General features: G+C 35.4%; 4 protein-coding genes across 11 annotated transcripts in view; 1 reads left to right on the forward strand and 3 right to left on the reverse strand.

Moving 5' to 3' along the window:
* The first annotated feature begins 59 nt into the window (after positions 1 to 59).
* Positions 60 to 4,419, forward strand: LOC111443226 (peroxisome biogenesis factor 10-like). Of its 3 annotated transcripts, none has more exons than XM_023080946.1 (11): positions 60 to 399; positions 776 to 807; positions 1,021 to 1,110; positions 1,487 to 1,581; positions 1,683 to 1,881; positions 2,170 to 2,239; positions 2,334 to 2,412; positions 2,686 to 2,819; positions 3,279 to 3,370; positions 4,073 to 4,164; positions 4,252 to 4,419. In XM_023080946.1, exons 1-11 carry the CDS (start codon positions 213 to 215, stop codon positions 4,352 to 4,354), a joined length of 1,173 nt encoding a protein of 390 aa, XP_022936714.1. In that variant the 5' UTR covers positions 60 to 212; the 3' UTR covers positions 4,355 to 4,419. The 3 variants fall into 3 exon arrangements, with proteins under 3 accessions (XP_022936714.1, XP_022936715.1, XP_022936716.1); XM_023080947.1 differs by having other exon boundaries at positions 65 to 399; positions 1,692 to 1,881; XM_023080948.1 differs by lacking the exon at positions 60 to 399 and having other exon boundaries at positions 807 to 881.
* A 249-nt stretch (positions 4,420 to 4,668) lies between these two features.
* Positions 4,669 to 8,116, reverse strand: LOC111443224 (serine/threonine-protein kinase CTR1-like). Of its 2 annotated transcripts, none has more exons than XM_023080943.1 (6): positions 7,895 to 8,116; positions 7,149 to 7,469; positions 6,406 to 6,699; positions 5,748 to 6,258; positions 5,483 to 5,625; positions 4,669 to 4,862 (listed from the first exon to the last, which is right to left on the reverse strand). In XM_023080943.1, the coding sequence occupies exons 2-6, from the start codon at positions 7,347 to 7,349 to the stop codon at positions 4,695 to 4,697; spliced, it is 1,317 nt and encodes a 438-aa protein (XP_022936711.1). In that variant the 5' UTR covers positions 7,350 to 7,469; positions 7,895 to 8,116; the 3' UTR covers positions 4,669 to 4,694. The 2 variants fall into 2 exon arrangements, with proteins under 2 accessions (XP_022936711.1, XP_022936712.1); XM_023080944.1 differs by having other exon boundaries at positions 7,149 to 7,531.
* Positions 8,117 to 9,956: 1,840 nt separating this feature from the next.
* LOC111443225 (protein BIG GRAIN 1-like B) lies at positions 9,957 to 12,899 on the reverse strand. The gene is made up of 2 exons (XM_023080945.1): positions 12,815 to 12,899; positions 9,957 to 11,710 (listed from the first exon to the last, which is right to left on the reverse strand). The coding sequence occupies exon 2, from the start codon at positions 11,492 to 11,494 to the stop codon at positions 10,178 to 10,180; it is 1,317 nt and encodes a 438-aa protein (XP_022936713.1). The 5' UTR covers positions 11,495 to 11,710; positions 12,815 to 12,899; the 3' UTR covers positions 9,957 to 10,177.
* A 160-nt stretch (positions 12,900 to 13,059) lies between these two features.
* LOC111443228 (omega-amidase, chloroplastic-like) overlaps positions 13,060 to 17,951 on the reverse strand; it is an 8,245-nt gene continuing 3,353 nt past the window's right edge. Inside the window, exons 8-13 of one of the 5 annotated variants that reach the window (XR_002710448.1) lie at positions 17,582 to 17,662; positions 17,379 to 17,461; positions 17,218 to 17,299; positions 16,189 to 16,289; positions 16,011 to 16,097; positions 13,060 to 13,168 (exon numbers count right to left, since the gene is read on the reverse strand). Coding sequence is in view for 3 of the 5 variants with exons in the window: in XM_023080952.1 (XP_022936720.1) it covers positions 17,221 to 17,299; positions 17,379 to 17,461; positions 17,582 to 17,662 (243 nt within the window). In the remaining 2 variants the exon portion in view is untranslated. Of the gene's footprint in view, positions 13,169 to 15,853; positions 16,290 to 16,312; positions 16,332 to 16,999; positions 17,300 to 17,378; positions 17,462 to 17,581; positions 17,663 to 17,951 lie in introns of those variants that run through there. The other 4 variants (XM_023080952.1, XM_023080951.1, XM_023080949.1 and 1 more) reach the window with 4 other exon arrangements.

Raw genomic sequence — 17,951 nt, forward strand, 5'->3', positions numbered from 1 at the left:
TTTTATTTATAAATATTTTTCTCAAAGACTTTTCAAACGAAACGACGTCGTCACCGGCCTGGCTTCCGTTTTCCGATGGTAATCCCGCTACTGCCTCCCACCCAATCTGCTTTCCCGTTTTCTGAGTTTCAGTGTGTCTCTCGGGAGGAGGAACTGGAATCATGATCTCTTAGACATCATTACGAGTCCGCTTACTTGCTCTGGCTACAGAAATGGAGTCGTCCTTATCGGGGGACTCAGGTCCCATCTCAGAAGTTGGGCCCTCGCATTCCCTGCCGGCCGGACCTCACCGTTTTCCTCTTGCAGCTCAACCGGAGATTATGCGAGCAGCAGAGAAGGATGATCAGTACGCCTCTTTTGTTTATGAAGCTTGTCGCGACGCTTTCCGCCACCTCTTTGGTCTGTTATGCACACGCCTTTACTTCTTTGTTTCGCTTACAATTTGATTGTTATGTTTTACAGCTCGCGGTCTTCGAAATTGCCATTTCTTCCTTCAATTTGTTAGTCTATTCGTCTAGGCTAAGCCAATTCTTAATTATATGTTTTCAGATACTTGGTTATCTCCCGTTTATTCTAGTTTCTAATTGTATTAGTGCGTCGATGATAGCTCCTTGTCTTGTACTAGTAGAGATTGAAATTAACGACTGCATTTAGTTTATTAGTGTGAAGAAATTTATATTCGTACAACGCATTTGATGCATAGTTCTATGTTACGAATTGAGGATGAGTTTAGTCTGGTTTTAATTAGTTGAATCTTTGTTTTTCTTCATTATAGGCGCTCGGATTGCCGTAGCATATCAGAGTGAGGTTAGTTCTGGATTTGTTTCCTTTCAATTTCTAAAATTGTAGGGCACATTCAACTTCTCTGTCCATTATACAAGGTTATTTTCTTAATTCATTTTACTGCAGAAGAGATCATGAATTCTCGCTAATTTCTTCTTGCTCTTGCATGATGATCAAGTAACTTTATTGCCAATTTTAGAAGGATATTGTGATCACCACTTTTTTTCCCCTTCGCAGACAAATCTCCTTGGACAGATGTTGTATTATGTGTTAACAACTGGGTCAGGAAAGCAAACTCTTGGTGAAGAATATTGTGATATCAATCAGGTGGATAAAAATTTGAATCCTATAATTATGCATGAATATTTGATTTAGCTTATCTCAAGCGAATGATAATTCGTATTCTTTTTTTGTATTGATTTTTAAGCATGTTCTCCCGAAGATCTTACTGTTAGGAATTATGAATCTCCACAATGGTATCATCTTGTCTTCTTTGAGCATAGCTCGTGTGACTTTACTTTTGGTTTCCCAAAAAGGCCTCACTAATGGAGATGTACTCTTTACTTATAAACCTATGATCATTCCCTAAATTAGCCAATGTGGGACTCCCCTCCCAACAATCCTCAACACTTACGACTGCCAGGGTTAATTTAATTTAATTTTATTTATAATGTTTAAATTTAAGTTTCAAACGATTTTCTAGGTTTCTGGACCTTATGGACTTCCTCCAAATCCAGCAAGACGTGCTCTTTTCATTGTGTATCAGACAGCAGTCCCATATATTGCTGAAAGAATTAGGTTGCTATCACAAATGTCCCTGATTTTCAGTTGTAACTATGTTTGGCTTTAGTTATCTCTGATGCTGCAAGGTCCACTTGATGTTCTTACAACAATTGTATGTTTTTCAGCTCTAGAGTAGCTTCTCGTGGCATCATGCTTGCTGAATATGGAGAGACGGCATCAGGTAATGCATCTTCTCAGTCTTCAATAACCATGGAAATCCAACCTTCATCAACCCCAGGGTCTGCTTCTTACCTAATGAGATTGAGAGCAAAAATTAATCGATTATGGCTGCAAACAGTTCGATGCTGGCCTTCGGTACACTTACTTTCTTCATATGTCACTCATGGATATCATAGTTTCAGTATTTTAAGGTTGTTGGAATTTGAATGTTGGATATGAAAATTTAGTGTTTTTGTCTGTTTTGAGTTATATACTAAATTTTTTATTTAGATAATACATTAACTATATCATTGTTTGTATCTTGTTCTCTAGAATTTTTGTTTTAGGAATGAAATCAAAGAATTAAAAGTTCACTATTTAGATCTGATTTATCTTGCTTTTTTGTTTTAATTGTAACAATTATACTGTTTTTATGCCTCACAGGTTTTACCTCTAGTTCGTGAATTTTTGCAATTGGCTATTCGTACAAACCTTATGTTTTTCTATTTTGAAGGTGATTCCTAGTTGTAGAGATTCAAACTATTAGATGTTCATGTAAACAGTTTTGAGGAAATTTTATTGGTTAACATTGGAATTTTAATTTGCAGGACTGTATTATCATATATCCAAACGAGCTGCAGGCATTCGCTATGTGTTCATTGGAAAACCATCTAATCAAAGACCCAGGTGTTAAACACAGACTGACTTAATCTCCTGAAATTTATGTTTCTGAGTTTCAAACGGAGTTTTATTTTGAGTAGCAAGTTTATGTTATTATCTTTGATTTCTTCACCAAAACTAGTTTACTATCCCCAAAAAAATAGTTCATATTGATATCTGAGATATTTTAGTCTCTTGTTTGTTACTTGTTTCAAAGTATGTCATTTGGGTTTAGCATCAGACATTTAAATTATGGATATGTCAGAAACATTCACTCTCTCCCAATTTACATTGACTTAGGTACCAAATACTTGGTGTATTTCTACTGATTCAACTTTGCATTATCGCTGCCGAAGGCTTAAGGCGTAGTAGTTTATCATCTGTTTCAAGTTCGATTAACCCGACATCCTTTGGAGCACATCCTAGTTCAGCAGGTACCAGGCTCTCACGTTATGCAATTTATTGTTGAAATATTCGTATGTTTGATTTTCCATGGCACTATTTTGCTTATATTTTTTCCCCCTTTGTATGTGGGGGTGGGTTAATGGAGAAATTCATCGTAAAGGTCGTACAATCTGATGGGACAAGCCTCAAGAGAGCAATACATTATCAGGGTGGAACCATAAATTTTTACAAAGAGGAACAAGAATAGATTTGGGAGATTACAAGAAAAACTTTAAATTCTTAAATTTTTAGAAAGGTTGTTTATAGGTTAACCAAGCAAGTGTTCAATTTTGTGTAACAATTTATGTGTTTCTGTAGCTCTTGTGATATCCCACCCTACGCAAGAAAAAAAAAGAAAAAAAAAAAGAGGAAGATAAGAACTAATTGATATATTCGTGAACTTTTCATGGACATGGGTTATTTAATTCCGTCTACTTTCGTTATGGCAGGTCGTGGTCCGCCTGTTTTAAATGAGGAAGGTAATTTAATATCGGTTGATGGCGACTCTGGAAATTGGGTCTCTGATTCTTCACACTCTGAGGTACCATTTCAATTGCACTGACATAGATATTCAATTTTTTCTTCATTTTGCAGTACTTTGTACAGAGAAAAACAGAGGAGATGATAAATAAGTTTTAGAAAAGGTTAATTAGATCGAACCCTTATGGGAAATAAATGCATGATGACATTAACGTATGAAGTTTACTATTATTGCTTAGAATATACAGTATGAAGCTCATCATGGTGCAAGGAGCAGTGGAGTTAATGGAATTTATTGCATTTCCAACCATTTCAAAATCACTTTTAATAATATTAGAATTAGAGTGGATAGTTTCATTTTATGTTTAATATATTAGTCCATTTTTAAAAACGTTGAATATGCTAAAGACTTTTTAGACACAAAATTGAAAGTTGAATGGGAGATTCCACATTGATTAGAGAAAACGAGTGCCAGCGAGAACGTTGGGCTCCGAAGGGGGTAGATGGTGATATTCCACAACGATTGGAGAGGGGGAACGAATAGAGGACGCTAAGTCTTGAATGGGGTGGATTGTGAGATCCCACATTAGTTCGGGAGGAGAAACCTCTCCCTATCGGACAAGCTCGAAAGAAAAAACTCAAAGAATATAATATCTGCTAGTGGTGGGCTTATGAACGGCTCCGTAGTTTGTAGGTGGAAAGTCGAAGAAAATGACAGAGAAGAGAATATTCTGAAAAGATATGGCTTTACTTTTGTGTGCAGTCCAACACAAGCAATGGAATAAGCAAATGCACGCTGTGTCTGAGTAATCGCCAACACCCAACTGCCACACCTTGTGGCCACGTATTCTGCTGGTACTCTCTCTGTCTTTGGATCTGCTTCATTCAGGTTCAGGTTGATCCCTTTATGTTTATTTGGTTTTGGGTATTCTATAAAAACAGGAACTGTATCATGGAATGGTGCAATGAAAAACCTGAATGCCCGCTTTGCAGAACTCCCATTAATCATTCAAGCTTAGTTTGTCTCTATCATTCTGATTTCTGATGCCCCTTTTTTCAACCAATTATGATCACATTACAAAGCTATACCTTTATTCTTTGTTTTCTTCATCTTCTAGATTACAAAATTTAAAAGTAGCCATAGTTTTTAAAGATAGAATATTTGAACAATTAGATATTCGTTGTTGTGTCCTTTCTGATCTACATGTAGTTGAGGGAGTAAATGCATTTTAACTTTGTAATAAGTAAATAATAGCATGAAACATGCATCTTATCATACATATTTGAGAATATAAATATATACAAATGATTAAAGTCTCAACTGTTGGACATAATATCAGATAATCGAATCCCGAACTCGAAGAAGAAAATATTGTCATTGAAGCTTAGTTTTGAATACTTCTCAAACGACCCGTTATTGTTGCAAACGATGGTCTAGCAGCAGCATTTCCATTCCAACATGCACATATCAGATCCAACAGCTCTTTTAGCTCCCCATTCTCGTCCACCGGAAGCTCTGGTCTCAGCTTGCCTTCTCCAACTTCCATGGCAATCTGTCCTCAAAAGCATAACATACCATTTATGTCCCATTCTTTTATTCTTCAAATCATATATTTTTAAACGATTAAAAGGTTTGAAGTTCGACTCTATCACCCCAGGTTGAACTATAAAAATGGTAGATAGATATTTTAAATCAGTGCACCTAAGTTTGTAGGTTGAGCATGACAGAGTGAATAATGCATTTATTGTTATTTTTAAGGTTAAAAAGTAAGTTTCATAAAGGCTTATTAAAAAAAAATAGTGTTAGAAGAATTAACTGTATTTATGTGTCCTTTAGGATTCTGTAACTTTAATGTTATATGAGCACAGTTCAACTAACATAAAATATGTATTACATTATATGAGCACAGTTCAACTAACATAAAATATGTATTATTGACCAAAAGATCGGAGAATTGAAATCCACCGTCTCATTTATATTGAACTAAAATAAAAAAGAAATTAGTTAATGTCTTAAATGATTACCGTCAAAGTTTCAAATCTATGCCTTATATTTACTGAACTAAAAAAAACTATAAAATAAAAGGGTTGTAAATTAAAGTGGGGCTGAGAATATGACTGCTAAAATACAATAAATAAGGATAAATATAGAATGGGTATATAACATATATACCTTGAAGGGAGAATAATCAATCTCAATATAAGGATATTTTCCTATTATAAGTTCGTTCAATATGATACCAAAGCTATAAACATCGCTTTTTTCTGTGTAAGGCTCGCATCGAATCACCTCTGGTGCCATATAAACGTAGGTTCCTGCTTCATGATTACATATCAAAAGGTTATAAGTTTCGAATGCCATGTAAACAAACGATTAAAGTCCTGTTTAAGTAAGCTTATAAACAATAATTCTATTATAAAAAGCTACCAAATCTTGCCTGTTTCGCCGGTGAGAGCCATCTCTCTGTCGTGGAGGAAGCGGGCATGGCCAAAATCAGCAACTCTGACATGCAAAGCATCGTCCAAGAAAATGTTGCTGGGCTTCAAATCACGATGGATGACTCTAGGCTTCTGTTCATGAAGATACTGCATCCCTTGTGATATTTCAAGTGCCTTCAACAACCTCTCTCGAAATGGAGGCAGAGGAATTTCCCTCTCTTTCTGCCTCTTCCCTGGCCCGTGCAGCCACTCTTGCAATGTCATCCTTAAACACTCCGTCACGACCCACCCGCAACCCGGTGGCTGGAGACATGCCCCCATCAGTTGCAGCACGAACCGATGGCGTTGTCGACAGAGTGTCTCTAGCTCCTGTGCGAAGTAAGATACTCCGCACTCATTCGAGCAGAAGAAGTCTTGGTTTAGGCATTTCACTGCTACGTCAAGACCCCGCCATGTTGCCTTGTATATGTTAGCTGTTGTCCCTTGCCCTATCTTCTCCCTCAGTTCAATCTGTCTCATTTCAGTTCATAAATTTAGTCTCTTTTACTTTCAACAGTTTCAATCATGTTTATAATTTTGAATCGTAATTCTATGAAGTACTACCCCTAGAAAACAAATGTTGGCTCATGATAGAACAAAAAATAAAGTAATGTAGACCTCATGTGGCTCGATGTACCATCCATGAAGCTTGGCCTGCTCGATGAGTGGCTGTAGGTCTGCAAACGGGTGGCTTGGGGAGGGTACTGCAGGGCTGGAAGCGGCGCTTTGAATGCAATTTGGGCTGCCATCGCCATCCACATTGTCTCTGTTCCCAATTATGAGGTGCAAGAATCCATGGTCCTGGGCTTTCTCAAGAAAGCATTTGAGAGAATCTTGTGCTCTATCCATTCTCTTCTTAAACATAAGCTGGATTTCTTTCTGCTTCAGCAGCTCCCTCTCTAACTCTGCCACCTTCAATGCCACAGACAAAAAGAAAAAAGGGTCATTGGGCTCATCTCATTCCCAGCCCTTTATCTGAGAATTGGGCTGCCTACGTTCCACAATAGGATCAGGATCAGTCTTTATGTCTAGGAGTGCTTTTACTATGACCCAAAAAGACTTTCCTTTTATAGTTTTCATGCTGAATATAAAGTGCTTTCAAGAAAAATTTAAAAGCACCTTATGGAGAGAGCACTTGTAGAATGTTTTGAGCTCAAGTTATCGATTTAAGAAGTGCTTCAAAAGCACTTTTACTGTTTACCAAATCACTCTAAAAGACCCACTAGTTTCAAATTGTTTATAAGTATCTTGGACTTGTTATTGACACGAGAATACAAGTATAAAACAGGCTAAATTCTTGCAACCATGCAGCTAGTGGTAGTAAGGAGAAGCCAATATCAGCTATCCAAGAAGATGGGTACCTTCAATTCCAGCATCTCAGACGAGCGTGGTCGTCTAGAGGTTGAAACGTTTGATCCCATCCCTACACAGTCGCACAAGCTTGGAGAATATCTGCGAGATTGAGAGGTTCCTCTAAGTTGGAGATTCACCTCCGACGAGTTCTGAGACACCCATGGGTTTGGTCTACTCTGCTGGTTGTTCTCCTTCCTCACATTGTTCATTGTGGGAGTTCAAAGAAGCGGGAAACATGAATAAACTTTTCAAGTCCCTTATATTGAGATTCAATTTTTGCCTTCTAGTGATTGGAGACGAAAAAATTGGCGGACTTCTTGAAGATAATGCTGTCAAATTCATGCCATAAGAAAATAAGAAAGGTGAAATGAAGTCCCTTTCTAACACCAGCCTGCACATGGAGGGAAAGGCGTAGATGCCAATGATATCCATGAAGTTAACGCTTTGATGGGGCATTTTATCAAACACTTAACGTTCGTTTCTGGAAAACTAAAAAACCACTAAATATTTGGATGGGGCATTTTATCAAACACTTAACGTTCGTTTCTGGAAAACTAAAAATCCACTAAATATTTGGATGGGGCATTTTATCAAACACTTAACGTTCATTTTCCAAAAAGGAGGTAAAACCCCACCATTATCAAGGATCGAAATTAGTTTGAAGAAGAAAGAGAAAACGGGTCTTAAGATACAAAAAGACACGAAACAATTGGAGCTTTATGTCAGCGAAGATTGCGATTAGAAGATTGCTTACCCCATGTGATTGATCTCATCTCTCACTTTGTAGAAGAAAAGAAAAGGGCAGTGACGATCAAATCAAACACAAACTCCCCTCGGGATCGCCGATCTTAGATTCTTGTTCCTAACTCACAAGGCAAACGCCAAATTTGGCACTGGACCACTCTTAAGCCCCTTTGAAAATCCCTCCTTTTGTTGTTTCGTTTTTCCTCTTCTCTTCTTTTTTTTTTCTTTTTTTGCTTTTGCTTTTCTTTTTAGATTTGAATATCTGATGTATTATATTATACTTCTAATTCTTTTGGGAGTTTATTTTTATTTAACAATAAAATATAAATATTTAAAACATAATTTCATGTACAGAAGGTCGTTAATTTAATCGGACATAGTTTTAACTCTTAGAAGCAATGGTCACAGGAGAATGTCGAGACCATTAAGTGCCAAATTTAGACTCTAAATCCTGATATGAATTTATTAAGTATGATCAATAATTTGAAACTAAAAAACGGTAACGTTAAGCATAAAAGTTAAAATTGTGGGCCAAATTGACCGATGAAAGAATGGAAAAGGGGTCGAGAAATGAATAATGATGCCTATGATTTTAGATTTGTTGTGAACATTAGGTTATGCCTATTAAAACACCAAAAGTCTTCCATAGTCTTTGTCCCAAACACACCTAAAAAAATCATTTGCAACTTTATTATTAAATTATTTTTTTAAAATTATCATAAATTTATTGTTCACAGATTAATAATTTTGAAAATAAATATAAAATTTACTAAACTAATAATTTAACATAATTAATTAAACGGTTGTTTGAAGTAAAATATAAAAAATAAAGTTGGAGTTGTTATGTCATTTAAATAAAATAAAATTAAATTAATGGAATCGCTTAAATAATTATTATGAATTAATGGCCGCCTCCTACGTGGAATATAGTTTTTTTTTCTCTTTTTATTTATTTTTTTCTACCCTCTTTTAGGCTGTTTTTAGTTAGATGCTCCAAAAATTAATTAATTAATAAATACTACCTGCTTTTTTGTTTCATATTGTAAATTGCAATAAAAAAAAATTATGAATAGAATATTTTTTTGGAATATGTTATTATAAAAAAAGAAAAAAAAAGATTATTCCCGTTGCTTACCAATATTTGCTTAATTTTATTAGAGAGTTTCTTTTAAATATAAAGGTGTTCTTTTTAAAATTTTAAAAAATATTTATATTATTATTATGAAACAACCCAATTTAAATTTTTTTTTAAAAATATAGAGATTAAATTCAATTATTGAAATTACTAATACTAAAATTTAATAAAAATTAGGGAGAGTAAAATGATATTCTTATTTATTAAATATTAATCGATTGTTTTTTATTTTTATAGTAAAAACTAAGTTTAGAGATAAAATATGATAATAATAAAATTGGAGAATTGTAATTAAAAGTTAAAAAGCTTAACGAAAATGACGTGGCAAGGTAAATTATTACAAACCAATGTTGTAATGCTAATCACCATTTACTAAATTTAGATTAAGACTATTACTAAAAGGATTAGATAAAATATTTACCAAAATTGGAGGATTATAATTAAAATTTCAAATTAAATCATTTAATATAAAAGTTATAAAGTTTAGATATTAAAATTAAAAATAAATAATAATAATAATAAGGGGTTTATACCCTACCCATAGGAATATTTGGTATACTTTAATATAAAATAAATAGGTTTGGTGTGTAAAATTAAATATATTTTTTTAGAAGAGAGGGTAATATTGGTATGTTTTATTTTTTGGGGAAAAAAGGAAAAGAAAAAGGGGAAAGAAAGAGAAGATGTTTGATTGGGAAGGGGAAGGAAAAAGCAAGAGGGGCCAACACATTAGAAATTGAAGACAAAATTTAAACACCATAAAAAAAAATTAAATTAAATTAAAAATAAATTCACTTTCTCTGTTCCCATGGGGATGAAGATTTGCCTTTGCCTTAACCATCACATTCTCTTTCTTTGTCTCTCAGAATCTTTTTTTTTAAAAAAAAAAATTTTCCCATCAAAATAAATAATAAAAAAAAAAAAAAAGAAGAAGAAGAAGAAGAAATTAGCGTTTCCATCCACGCTTTCCTCCTCTGTCTTTCCTTTTCTTTCTACATTTCCAATCCATTTCCCAAATCCCTCAACCGAGTATGATCAAAATTACCCTTTCCACACTTAATTTAATCCTGAACGAAAAAGATTCCTCAATCAAGTAAGAACAAACGCATTACTATAACAAAATTTATGGCTGAATTATATTACCTATTACAAATGGAACTAACTTAATTTGCAATGGCGGATGGCCCGATTTGTATCCATGCGAGTGGTTGTTTCGTACACCGGAAGCTCTTCCCGGTACCGATCGCCGCTCATTACCGTCAGGTGATCTAGTTCAAACAGATCTGAACTCGAACAACTTGCTGTATCGTCTTCTTCTTGTTCTTCTTCGTAGAGATCATTGTCAGGATGGTGGAATTTTCTAATCAGGAAATCGTTCTTCTTCCTGATTTGCTGGTAATCTGTTACAATTTTCCTGACTGCTGCTGTTGCTTCTGCGGTCTCGGCCTTGTTCTTGACTTCGAATTTAGGCTGTTCTTCGCACAAGGATTTGTGTCCGCAAGGTCTACTGTATTCGTCTACGATTGTACTCACCGGATAAAATCGAACCGTTCTCGTGTCAGCATTGCGCAATTTTTCGCTAGAGCATGGCGAATTTTTGCTCAAACATGATCTTGAAAACGATGCAGCCGAAGAGCAAGTCGAAGTTTGGCCGGATTTTGACTTTCTTTCTGAGTTATGATCTTCAGAGACTCCGGTTGACGTAACGGAGTTTCCTGTCTTCTTCGGAGTTCCTGCGGTGAAGATTGAATTGAGAAAACTTGAGAGGCGTCCTCCTGGTGAAATCGGTTGCTTCACCTTCTTTAAATTACTGTATATCTTCAACGCCCTCGATTTCGACTTAATCATAGCGCTCTCGTCGAAACCTCGAGATTTTTCATTGTTTTCAACGAATTGATTGATCTGTTTAGCCGGTGGCTTCTCTCTGCTCTGTCTCTGCTTTTCCTCCGTCTTCTCCGGCGGTGGAGCGGAGACGCTGGTCCGAACCGGCTTTGGTCTGAACTTTGCGAAACAAGACGGCGTCAAGGATTTCGAACCATACATTGATTCAGTATCCGAAGATGAAAATCCGCCGAAACTCGAATCGGAAGAGCTCGAAGTTGAACTGAAGAACAGAACGTCCTCTTCCCGCTCCTGCTGGTACAACTGAAATTTTATCTCAGCTTCCGTCAGAGAACGTCTCCTTTGAGCGCTCACCTTTTCAGCAACCTTCTTCTCGATCCACCTCTCTATCAGCAAAGCACGATGAAGACTCGCGATCTCCTCATCTTCAACATCACTCTGCGCTTTCCCGATCATTTTACCTTGTTTCTTCAACACCTTCTGTCTGTAAAACTTCAATTCTCCACTTCTCTTATCCCCTCCATCGTCAATGGAACGGTAGATTTCATCAAGCAAACTCGAAGAGAAGGACTGTACAATACCTCCTCCATCCCTAAATCTCTCACCTCTGGCCCTAACTTCCTGCCCGCTCATGATTCGAAAGAAACAGCAGGAAAGAAAAATGATAATGAAAATGAAAATCCAATCAGGAATGAGAAACAAAACGATGATGAAAGGAAGGAGAGAAAACGACAATGGCGGAAAACTCCGTCACAGCATAGCACACAAGAAGTAGGGTTCGGGGCCGTGTTTCAACTCTTTCTTGTCTCCTTCTGGAGGTCCAAAAGCTGCCATGGAAGGTGACAGAAACTGTTGGAAAAGAAAACCAATTACACGTAATTGAATCAATACTACTTTTCCACTCTCCCTCAAAATTCTCTGGAAGTTTGCTGAATCGAAGATGAACAGAAAAGCAATGTAGATTAACAAGCAATTGATTGTGGCGGTTCTTTAATTTTAGATTCTAGAGAGAGAAAGTAGAGAGAGGAGAAAGGGAAGGGAGCTAATGAGAAGGAAGAGAGCACGCTTCGAAGGCAGAGCTGAAGGTGGAAGATAGAACAGGAAAGAGAGGCTTTATAGGATCCCCACGCGGGTACTTTTAATTTTTCAATTTCTCAATTCCCTGACGTGGCATTATCAAATTCTCCATTTTGCCCCTTCCCTTTTGTATACAACTATAACGCTTTATTCTCCCCCTACGATTTCCATTTTCTGACGCGTTGATCAGGCTTTTCATCGCTGTAATAACGGGTGAATTATTTATTTATTTAATCCCTTTTAATTGACATCCGAGGCTAAAATTGAAATTTTAATCCCTTTAATTTAATAAATAAGTGAACTCAATTATTTTTTTTTGTTTAAAAAAAAAAAAACATGTTTCCATTCTAATAGACACATTTGTGATATGATATTCTTGCGGTAGACAGTGAAATACAATTTAAAATAGAGCTATATTCACTGTAACAAATCAGATGAAATCCATAACAAAATCAGATGAAATCCATAACAAATTAGATGAAACCAGTATACAACTATTTAAACATAATTTCTTAACAATTGAAAGACATCTTTGTTCGTACATGACCTAATAATCATTAGTTCATCAAGATGTGTATTTCACCACCCGAGAGGTCAGATATTAAAATTCGTTTATCCCCCAGTGTTGTTGGCCTTATCGACATGTCCAAATTTCTAATGATAGCAAGCTACCCACCTCAAACAAGGAGATAGGAGAGCTGCATACTTCACCCTATAGCATGAACTCGGCCTAAATTGTTAGTAATTAACACTCCCTTGAAGATATGTAGAATACTCAACAAATAAAAACTAAAACTAGTCAACCAAACACATTGAATCCTATAGGAAATTTGTTAGGTCGCCACTAAACCTTAATAAACAAGTAGAGATTTGTACCTCTGAGCTCAAATGAAAATTTGAGAAAGGAAGCTCGAAGATGTCAACTTCATCATCAATCCAAGCCACCTCGTTCTTTTGCATTTTCCCTGTACCATTCACATTTTCCATAAATATAAAAGTGGAATTTTGTTTCTAGCTTTTGTTATTTACTAATAACTTTATTCATTTCAATCTACATTCTCTTTGATATATATTTTGAAACTTTTGTTGATACGAATTTTAGGAAAAGAAAAGTTCTTGCCTTCGCTTGTCCCTTTCAGCTTCTATTCCCATTTCATTTGGATCTCCGTAAACGGTTAAAAGAACACGTATTTGTAGCTAATGTAACGTGACATTTACGTTAAATACAACCTAATCAAAATTCAAGGACAAAAACAAGAATAAAATTAGCTTTTAATAAACTAGAGGGACCAAAGGAAAACATTTCAGAATATAAAGACATAGGGTTAAACAAAAAAGGCTGTAAAAGCTATAGTTTACTAAAGTAAGGGAATGAGTAAGCAAAACTGTTACTAAAGAAGCCAGAAATGTGAATACAGACTATACTAATGAGTCCCAACCCCAATGGTCCAAAAAGGTAAAGTAGGAAGGTAATTGTAATGTAAGCCCTTATTGCATTGAGGAAAGTAAGCATCTATGATTAAGCACAGCTGAAAAGGAAGGAAATTCAGGGTCATTAGATTAAATTAAAGGAAGTTCAGACCCCAAACTGCAAAAAACACAAAACAAAACCCACCACACAAGTGGGAAAGGATGGGTGTCCCCATAATCCTTGCCAAAGGCACATGATTTCCATATCTGTTTGCAAAATGTTAAATCATCTGAAGACAAGAAGAAAAAGAAAAGAGGGGCAGCACAGAAAGAAAGCTGCACCATCAACGGGTCTCCCCGCTTCAGTTCTAGATTGGGTTTGTTTCTAATGGCCATTTTTGGTTGCTGAAAGTAAAAGGAGAAATGGCAAATGTGGATGCTGTTTCAGACAGAAAGCTAAACAATAATCCCAAAAGAAATGTTTTAACATAAGAGAGAAATGAACATAGGAGAGGACATGTGCAATTAATGGCAGTCCTTGCCTGTGAAGGGGGAGGGCTACCAAATATGGGTTAAAAGAGACCAAATAATATATTGTCCTGCAGACACCCAGCAGGTCCCTTGCCCCAAATTGAATGATAATGCAATAGAGGTCGCAAATGTGAGACCCACAACTTCAGCTGAGTTCTTAATGTTCATGTATTACTTTTAACCTTCTAAAAAATTAAAAAATATTCGAACAAAAACATTTTATCCACATCTCATCACCTTCTTCTCTTCTTCCAATTTTTCTCTCTCATCTAATTCAATTTATGAAACACTTCCTATGTTCCCTCTCTTCTTCAACACCTTCTTACTCCCTTTCTTCCATTCTCCAATATCTAAAACTATCCTCTTCAATCAAGGAATATAGGCTATAGCAAGAAGAATAGAGATAGGGCCCTTTTCCCTCAGGATTTAAGTATTTTAACAAAGTTTAACATACGTAGTTAAGTGTGAGCTAATGCATTGTTTGAGCTTAATATACAAAGAGAGACGTTGAACTTTAAGTAATAATTTTGAGAACAATCCGTGAAAGAGAAAAAGAAAACATGTGTTACCAAATACGTAACAATGAACACTTTTTTTAACTCATTTTGCATTTTAAATTAATCTATTTGTTGTGACCGAATAAAAAGGTTTCTCATGATACAAAAGGATACTTATTTGTTGCCTCTTTCTATTTTACCAATTTTGGAGAGGAGATTTTGATTTTGTGGAATTTTATAATTTACATTCAAGTTTTGGGTTAGGTTGGTTGCTGAGAAAATTAGTGTAAAAATTAGAAAAATCAAGATAAATGAGAGTATCTATGTGAAGTTGTATATAAAATTGTTCTCTAACTAAAAAAAATTTATTATACTTATGTTTGAGCCTGCCTAAACAAAGTGAACACTCCTATTTAATTGAAGTCGGGATATTTAAGGGAGAGAAAAAAAGAATAAAAAAGTTTTAGAGATTGACAAATGAAAGGAGATTAAGAAAGTGTGAAATGAAGTAAATAAAAGAGAGTAAATGGAAGAGAAAAGGGATCTAAAAAGTGTAAATAAATAGTTTCAGGTAAGGATATTAGTGAAACTTTTAAAATTTTGGAAGAACTTCTGAAAAATGCTATTAACAATTATTAACAATTTTTGTTTATATACTAAGGTACTTTATTTCAAACTTCTGGAAGTATTTTTTTTAAAAAGTATTAACATGGTTTGATTACATTGTACTTTTATGCCATTCAAACCATAAGGAAATGGTAAAGGAAATGGTTTGAACTACATCAAAGTACAATCTAATCAAATTAGATGTCAACCAAAACATCATAAGGTCAAATAGTTGTCCTATTAGACTGGTTAGTTTAGATGCAACTCTCTCATCGAAAGAAAGAGAAAAGAGGAAAAAAAAAAACGAAAGATAAGGAAAAGACAAGACCATGATGACATTAGAGTGGGAGTGTAAAAATCCTTGACTGCCAGACATCTAACATTCCTAAGAAACAAACCTTAAGATTCCAGCAAAACAAACCTTAAAGTCATAGAAATATAATTTTTTTTTTGTATTTTTCTCCCTTTTGGGGTGCAAAAACGTTGAAAAAAAAATAAGTTTTTAAATTTAATCTCTAAAACTTTGTTATTCTGTTATTGAGTTTTCCGTAGGAACTTAGTTTTGATCTCAACCCTGCATTCTTCAAAAGTCTCATCTACTCTCCTTAAAAACCATCTATTAAAAATAATAAACAAACTTTACAGCAAAAAAAAGTAAAATGAAATACTTAAAGCCCATTTGTTAAACATTTGATTTTTTTTTAAATTTTTTTTTTAAATTGTGTATAAACACTATTCTCATTCATGAATTTCTTTGTTTTGTTGTTGCTTTTTAGAAAAATTTGAAAAAAAAATCTAAACTAAGTTTTGAAAACTAAAGAAAGTAGTTTTTAGAAACTTGTTTTTTTTTTTCCTTGAAATTTGACTAAAAAATCAAAGGGTTTCTTGAGAAAGATGAAAACAATGGTAAAGAAATGGGGAGAAAAGAAGCACCATTTTCAAAAACAAAATATCAAATGAAATCAAACATGACATAAGATAATTATAAAAGTGAAAACAAAACAAGGAATAAAGGTTTAGAAAACAACCAGGTGAATACTAAATTCCAAGGGCCATGATGCTCATCCCCTTTGGGTTTCCATACGCTTTAGTGGGCCACCCTAGGATTGCAAAGTCTTTTTGTTGATATGTTGAAACAGAGATTAGTCTCAACAGACAAAGATAATCAGAGTTCATATTAATCAAATTGAAGGAATCGATGAGCACCTGCATTAGCTGTTATTTGTTAGATTCAACATCACTTTAGTCAAGTTTCTCCTTTTGCATTCAATTCAACCCAAGGAATTGTCTGTCATTTAAACCCTGGCCTTCAAGGTAATCATAAAAATTCAGAGAGTTAAAAAGGCATCCTGCAAGACAAAAAACGTTATTGAACTAAATGATCAATACTGCAGTTGATCTAACATGGTTACGCTTATTGAGGCATCGTGTAGTGGGACCATGGAGTTTTGGTAGCCATGTGATCCATTTACTCTCTGTTCACTCTAGAATCTAGGGTTAGAACCTGCCCCGTTCCTCCCCCCAAATGATTAAAAGAACTTCTTGGTGGCTCTACAACGTGGTCCGACATTTTATCTATGTGGGATGATTTTCCTTTTTTCTTTCTCTCTGAGAAAGTAACAAATCAGGGATCAAATACAAGTATTCTAAAAAGAAAGAGAACGAAAGAAAGAAAAAGAAAAAGGGAAAAAAGGGTGCCATAGTTTGGCTTAAAAGGGATGGGAGATGGTGGAGATCCCAAGAAAGGGTTGGGATCGGAGACAGCGTCCAAAGAAAGGCTCTATTCCCAACAAAAGCCAAAGAAATAAAGACTATGGACTTGAGCGCATTTGGCTCATGTCTTCTTTTTCTTTCTCTCTGTTGAAGGGCTTGACGAATGACAGGGGTAAAGCTGTCACGGTAAGGATAAAATAGTTTTTTCCTTTTCAACCCCATTTTGCATTTAGAACGGAGGGTAATATTGGTCCTACGTAAGCCTTTATTAATTTTTATGCCATTGCCAACTTCTGAACCTTAATGAGTTATATAAAACATACAGATATGGAGCGTTACTCATCAGCACAATGGAAATTTAAGAGGGAGGTGCCTGTTCACACAAATCCGCAGCAGTACAGCACCTACAGTCGTAGTCTGTAGTGGAAGTATTTCGAAACAAGTAGGGATTGTGCAGTAGCAGAAAGTTTATTCTAATCCGTAAAATTTTAAGCAAAAGAGTGTTCAAAGCAGTCGTTGCACCTTTCATTCGGATTTCAGCCTCTGAACATCTACCAACTGGTAAAGATCTCCACGTTTTTGCTTCAGAAGTGGTAGGTTAGTCCTGAATGGTTTTAGCATAATGAGAGAGAGTTGAATAATGAATGAAAAACACTTCTTAAAATGTCTGAAAGAAAGATCACCTTCGAAGCTCAATAAGCGAATAATCAATCTCAGATATGATTATTGCTTCATCATGTTCAGTTGTAGCCAACACTTCCCCAAACTGCAACATGCATTATACCATGACTAGAGTTGAGATGTGGACTTTCGAAACTCAAAAATATAATGGCTTAAGTTGCATGATATAAGTGAATAACAAAGCTGGACTACAGCATCGACTTACCGGTCCAACAAGGGTTGAGTGGCCCCAAGCTACATAACTATCATCAACATCTCGAGCACGTGAACATGTTGCCACATACAACTGAACAACAAAAAAGTATCAATGTAAAAATGTCATTTAAGACTGTTCTGTTCACCGACGAGATGGAAAGATTCTTCCTTAAGTTTCTGGAAACTATGCTACACTCAATGACGTTATATGCAACCATTTATCAAGCATTAACTATTTGTAGGTTGTTGTTTGGGACTGCCCTTATTCTTCTTTTTTCTTTTTTTTCTTTTTTGTATGCCCTTTGATATCCTTTCATTTCTCCTAATGAAACCTCGGTTTCCACCCACTCTACGCACACCCCCCCCCCCCCCCCCCCCCC

The sequence above is a fragment of the Cucurbita moschata genome, unplaced genomic scaffold (genome assembly GCF_002738365.1).
Source record: "Cucurbita moschata cultivar Rifu unplaced genomic scaffold, Cmos_1.0 Cmo_Scf00005, whole genome shotgun sequence".
Lineage (NCBI taxonomy): Eukaryota > Viridiplantae > Streptophyta > Magnoliopsida > Cucurbitales > Cucurbitaceae > Cucurbita > Cucurbita moschata.

What these genes read in the sequence shown, in the direction of transcription:
- LOC111443224 (XM_023080943.1), bottom strand. Translation starts at nt 7,349, where the DNA reads ATGAACAATGTGAGGAAGGAGAACAACCAGCAGAGTAGACCAAACCCA. An exon ending in CTGAGATGCTGGAATTGAAG is followed by an intron (nt 6,700 to 7,148) that starts GTACCCATCTTC and finishes GTGGCATTGAAG; the next exon opens with GTGGCAGAGTTAGAGAGGGA. An exon ending in GGTACATCGAGCCACATGAG is followed by an intron (nt 6,259 to 6,405) that starts GTCTACATTACT and finishes GAAATGAGACAG; the next exon opens with ATTGAACTGAGGGAGAAGAT.
- LOC111443225 (XM_023080945.1), bottom strand. Translation starts at nt 11,494, where the DNA reads ATGAGCGGGCAGGAAGTTAGGGCCAGAGGTGAGAGATTTAGGGATGGA.
- LOC111443226 (XM_023080946.1), top strand. Translation starts at nt 213, where the DNA reads ATGGAGTCGTCCTTATCGGGGGACTCAGGTCCCATCTCAGAAGTTGGG. An exon ending in CAGTTCGATGCTGGCCTTCG is followed by an intron (nt 1,882 to 2,169) that starts GTACACTTACTT and finishes TATGCCTCACAG; the next exon opens with GTTTTACCTCTAGTTCGTGA. An exon ending in TATGTTTTTCTATTTTGAAG is followed by an intron (nt 2,240 to 2,333) that starts GTGATTCCTAGT and finishes TTTAATTTGCAG; the next exon opens with GACTGTATTATCATATATCC.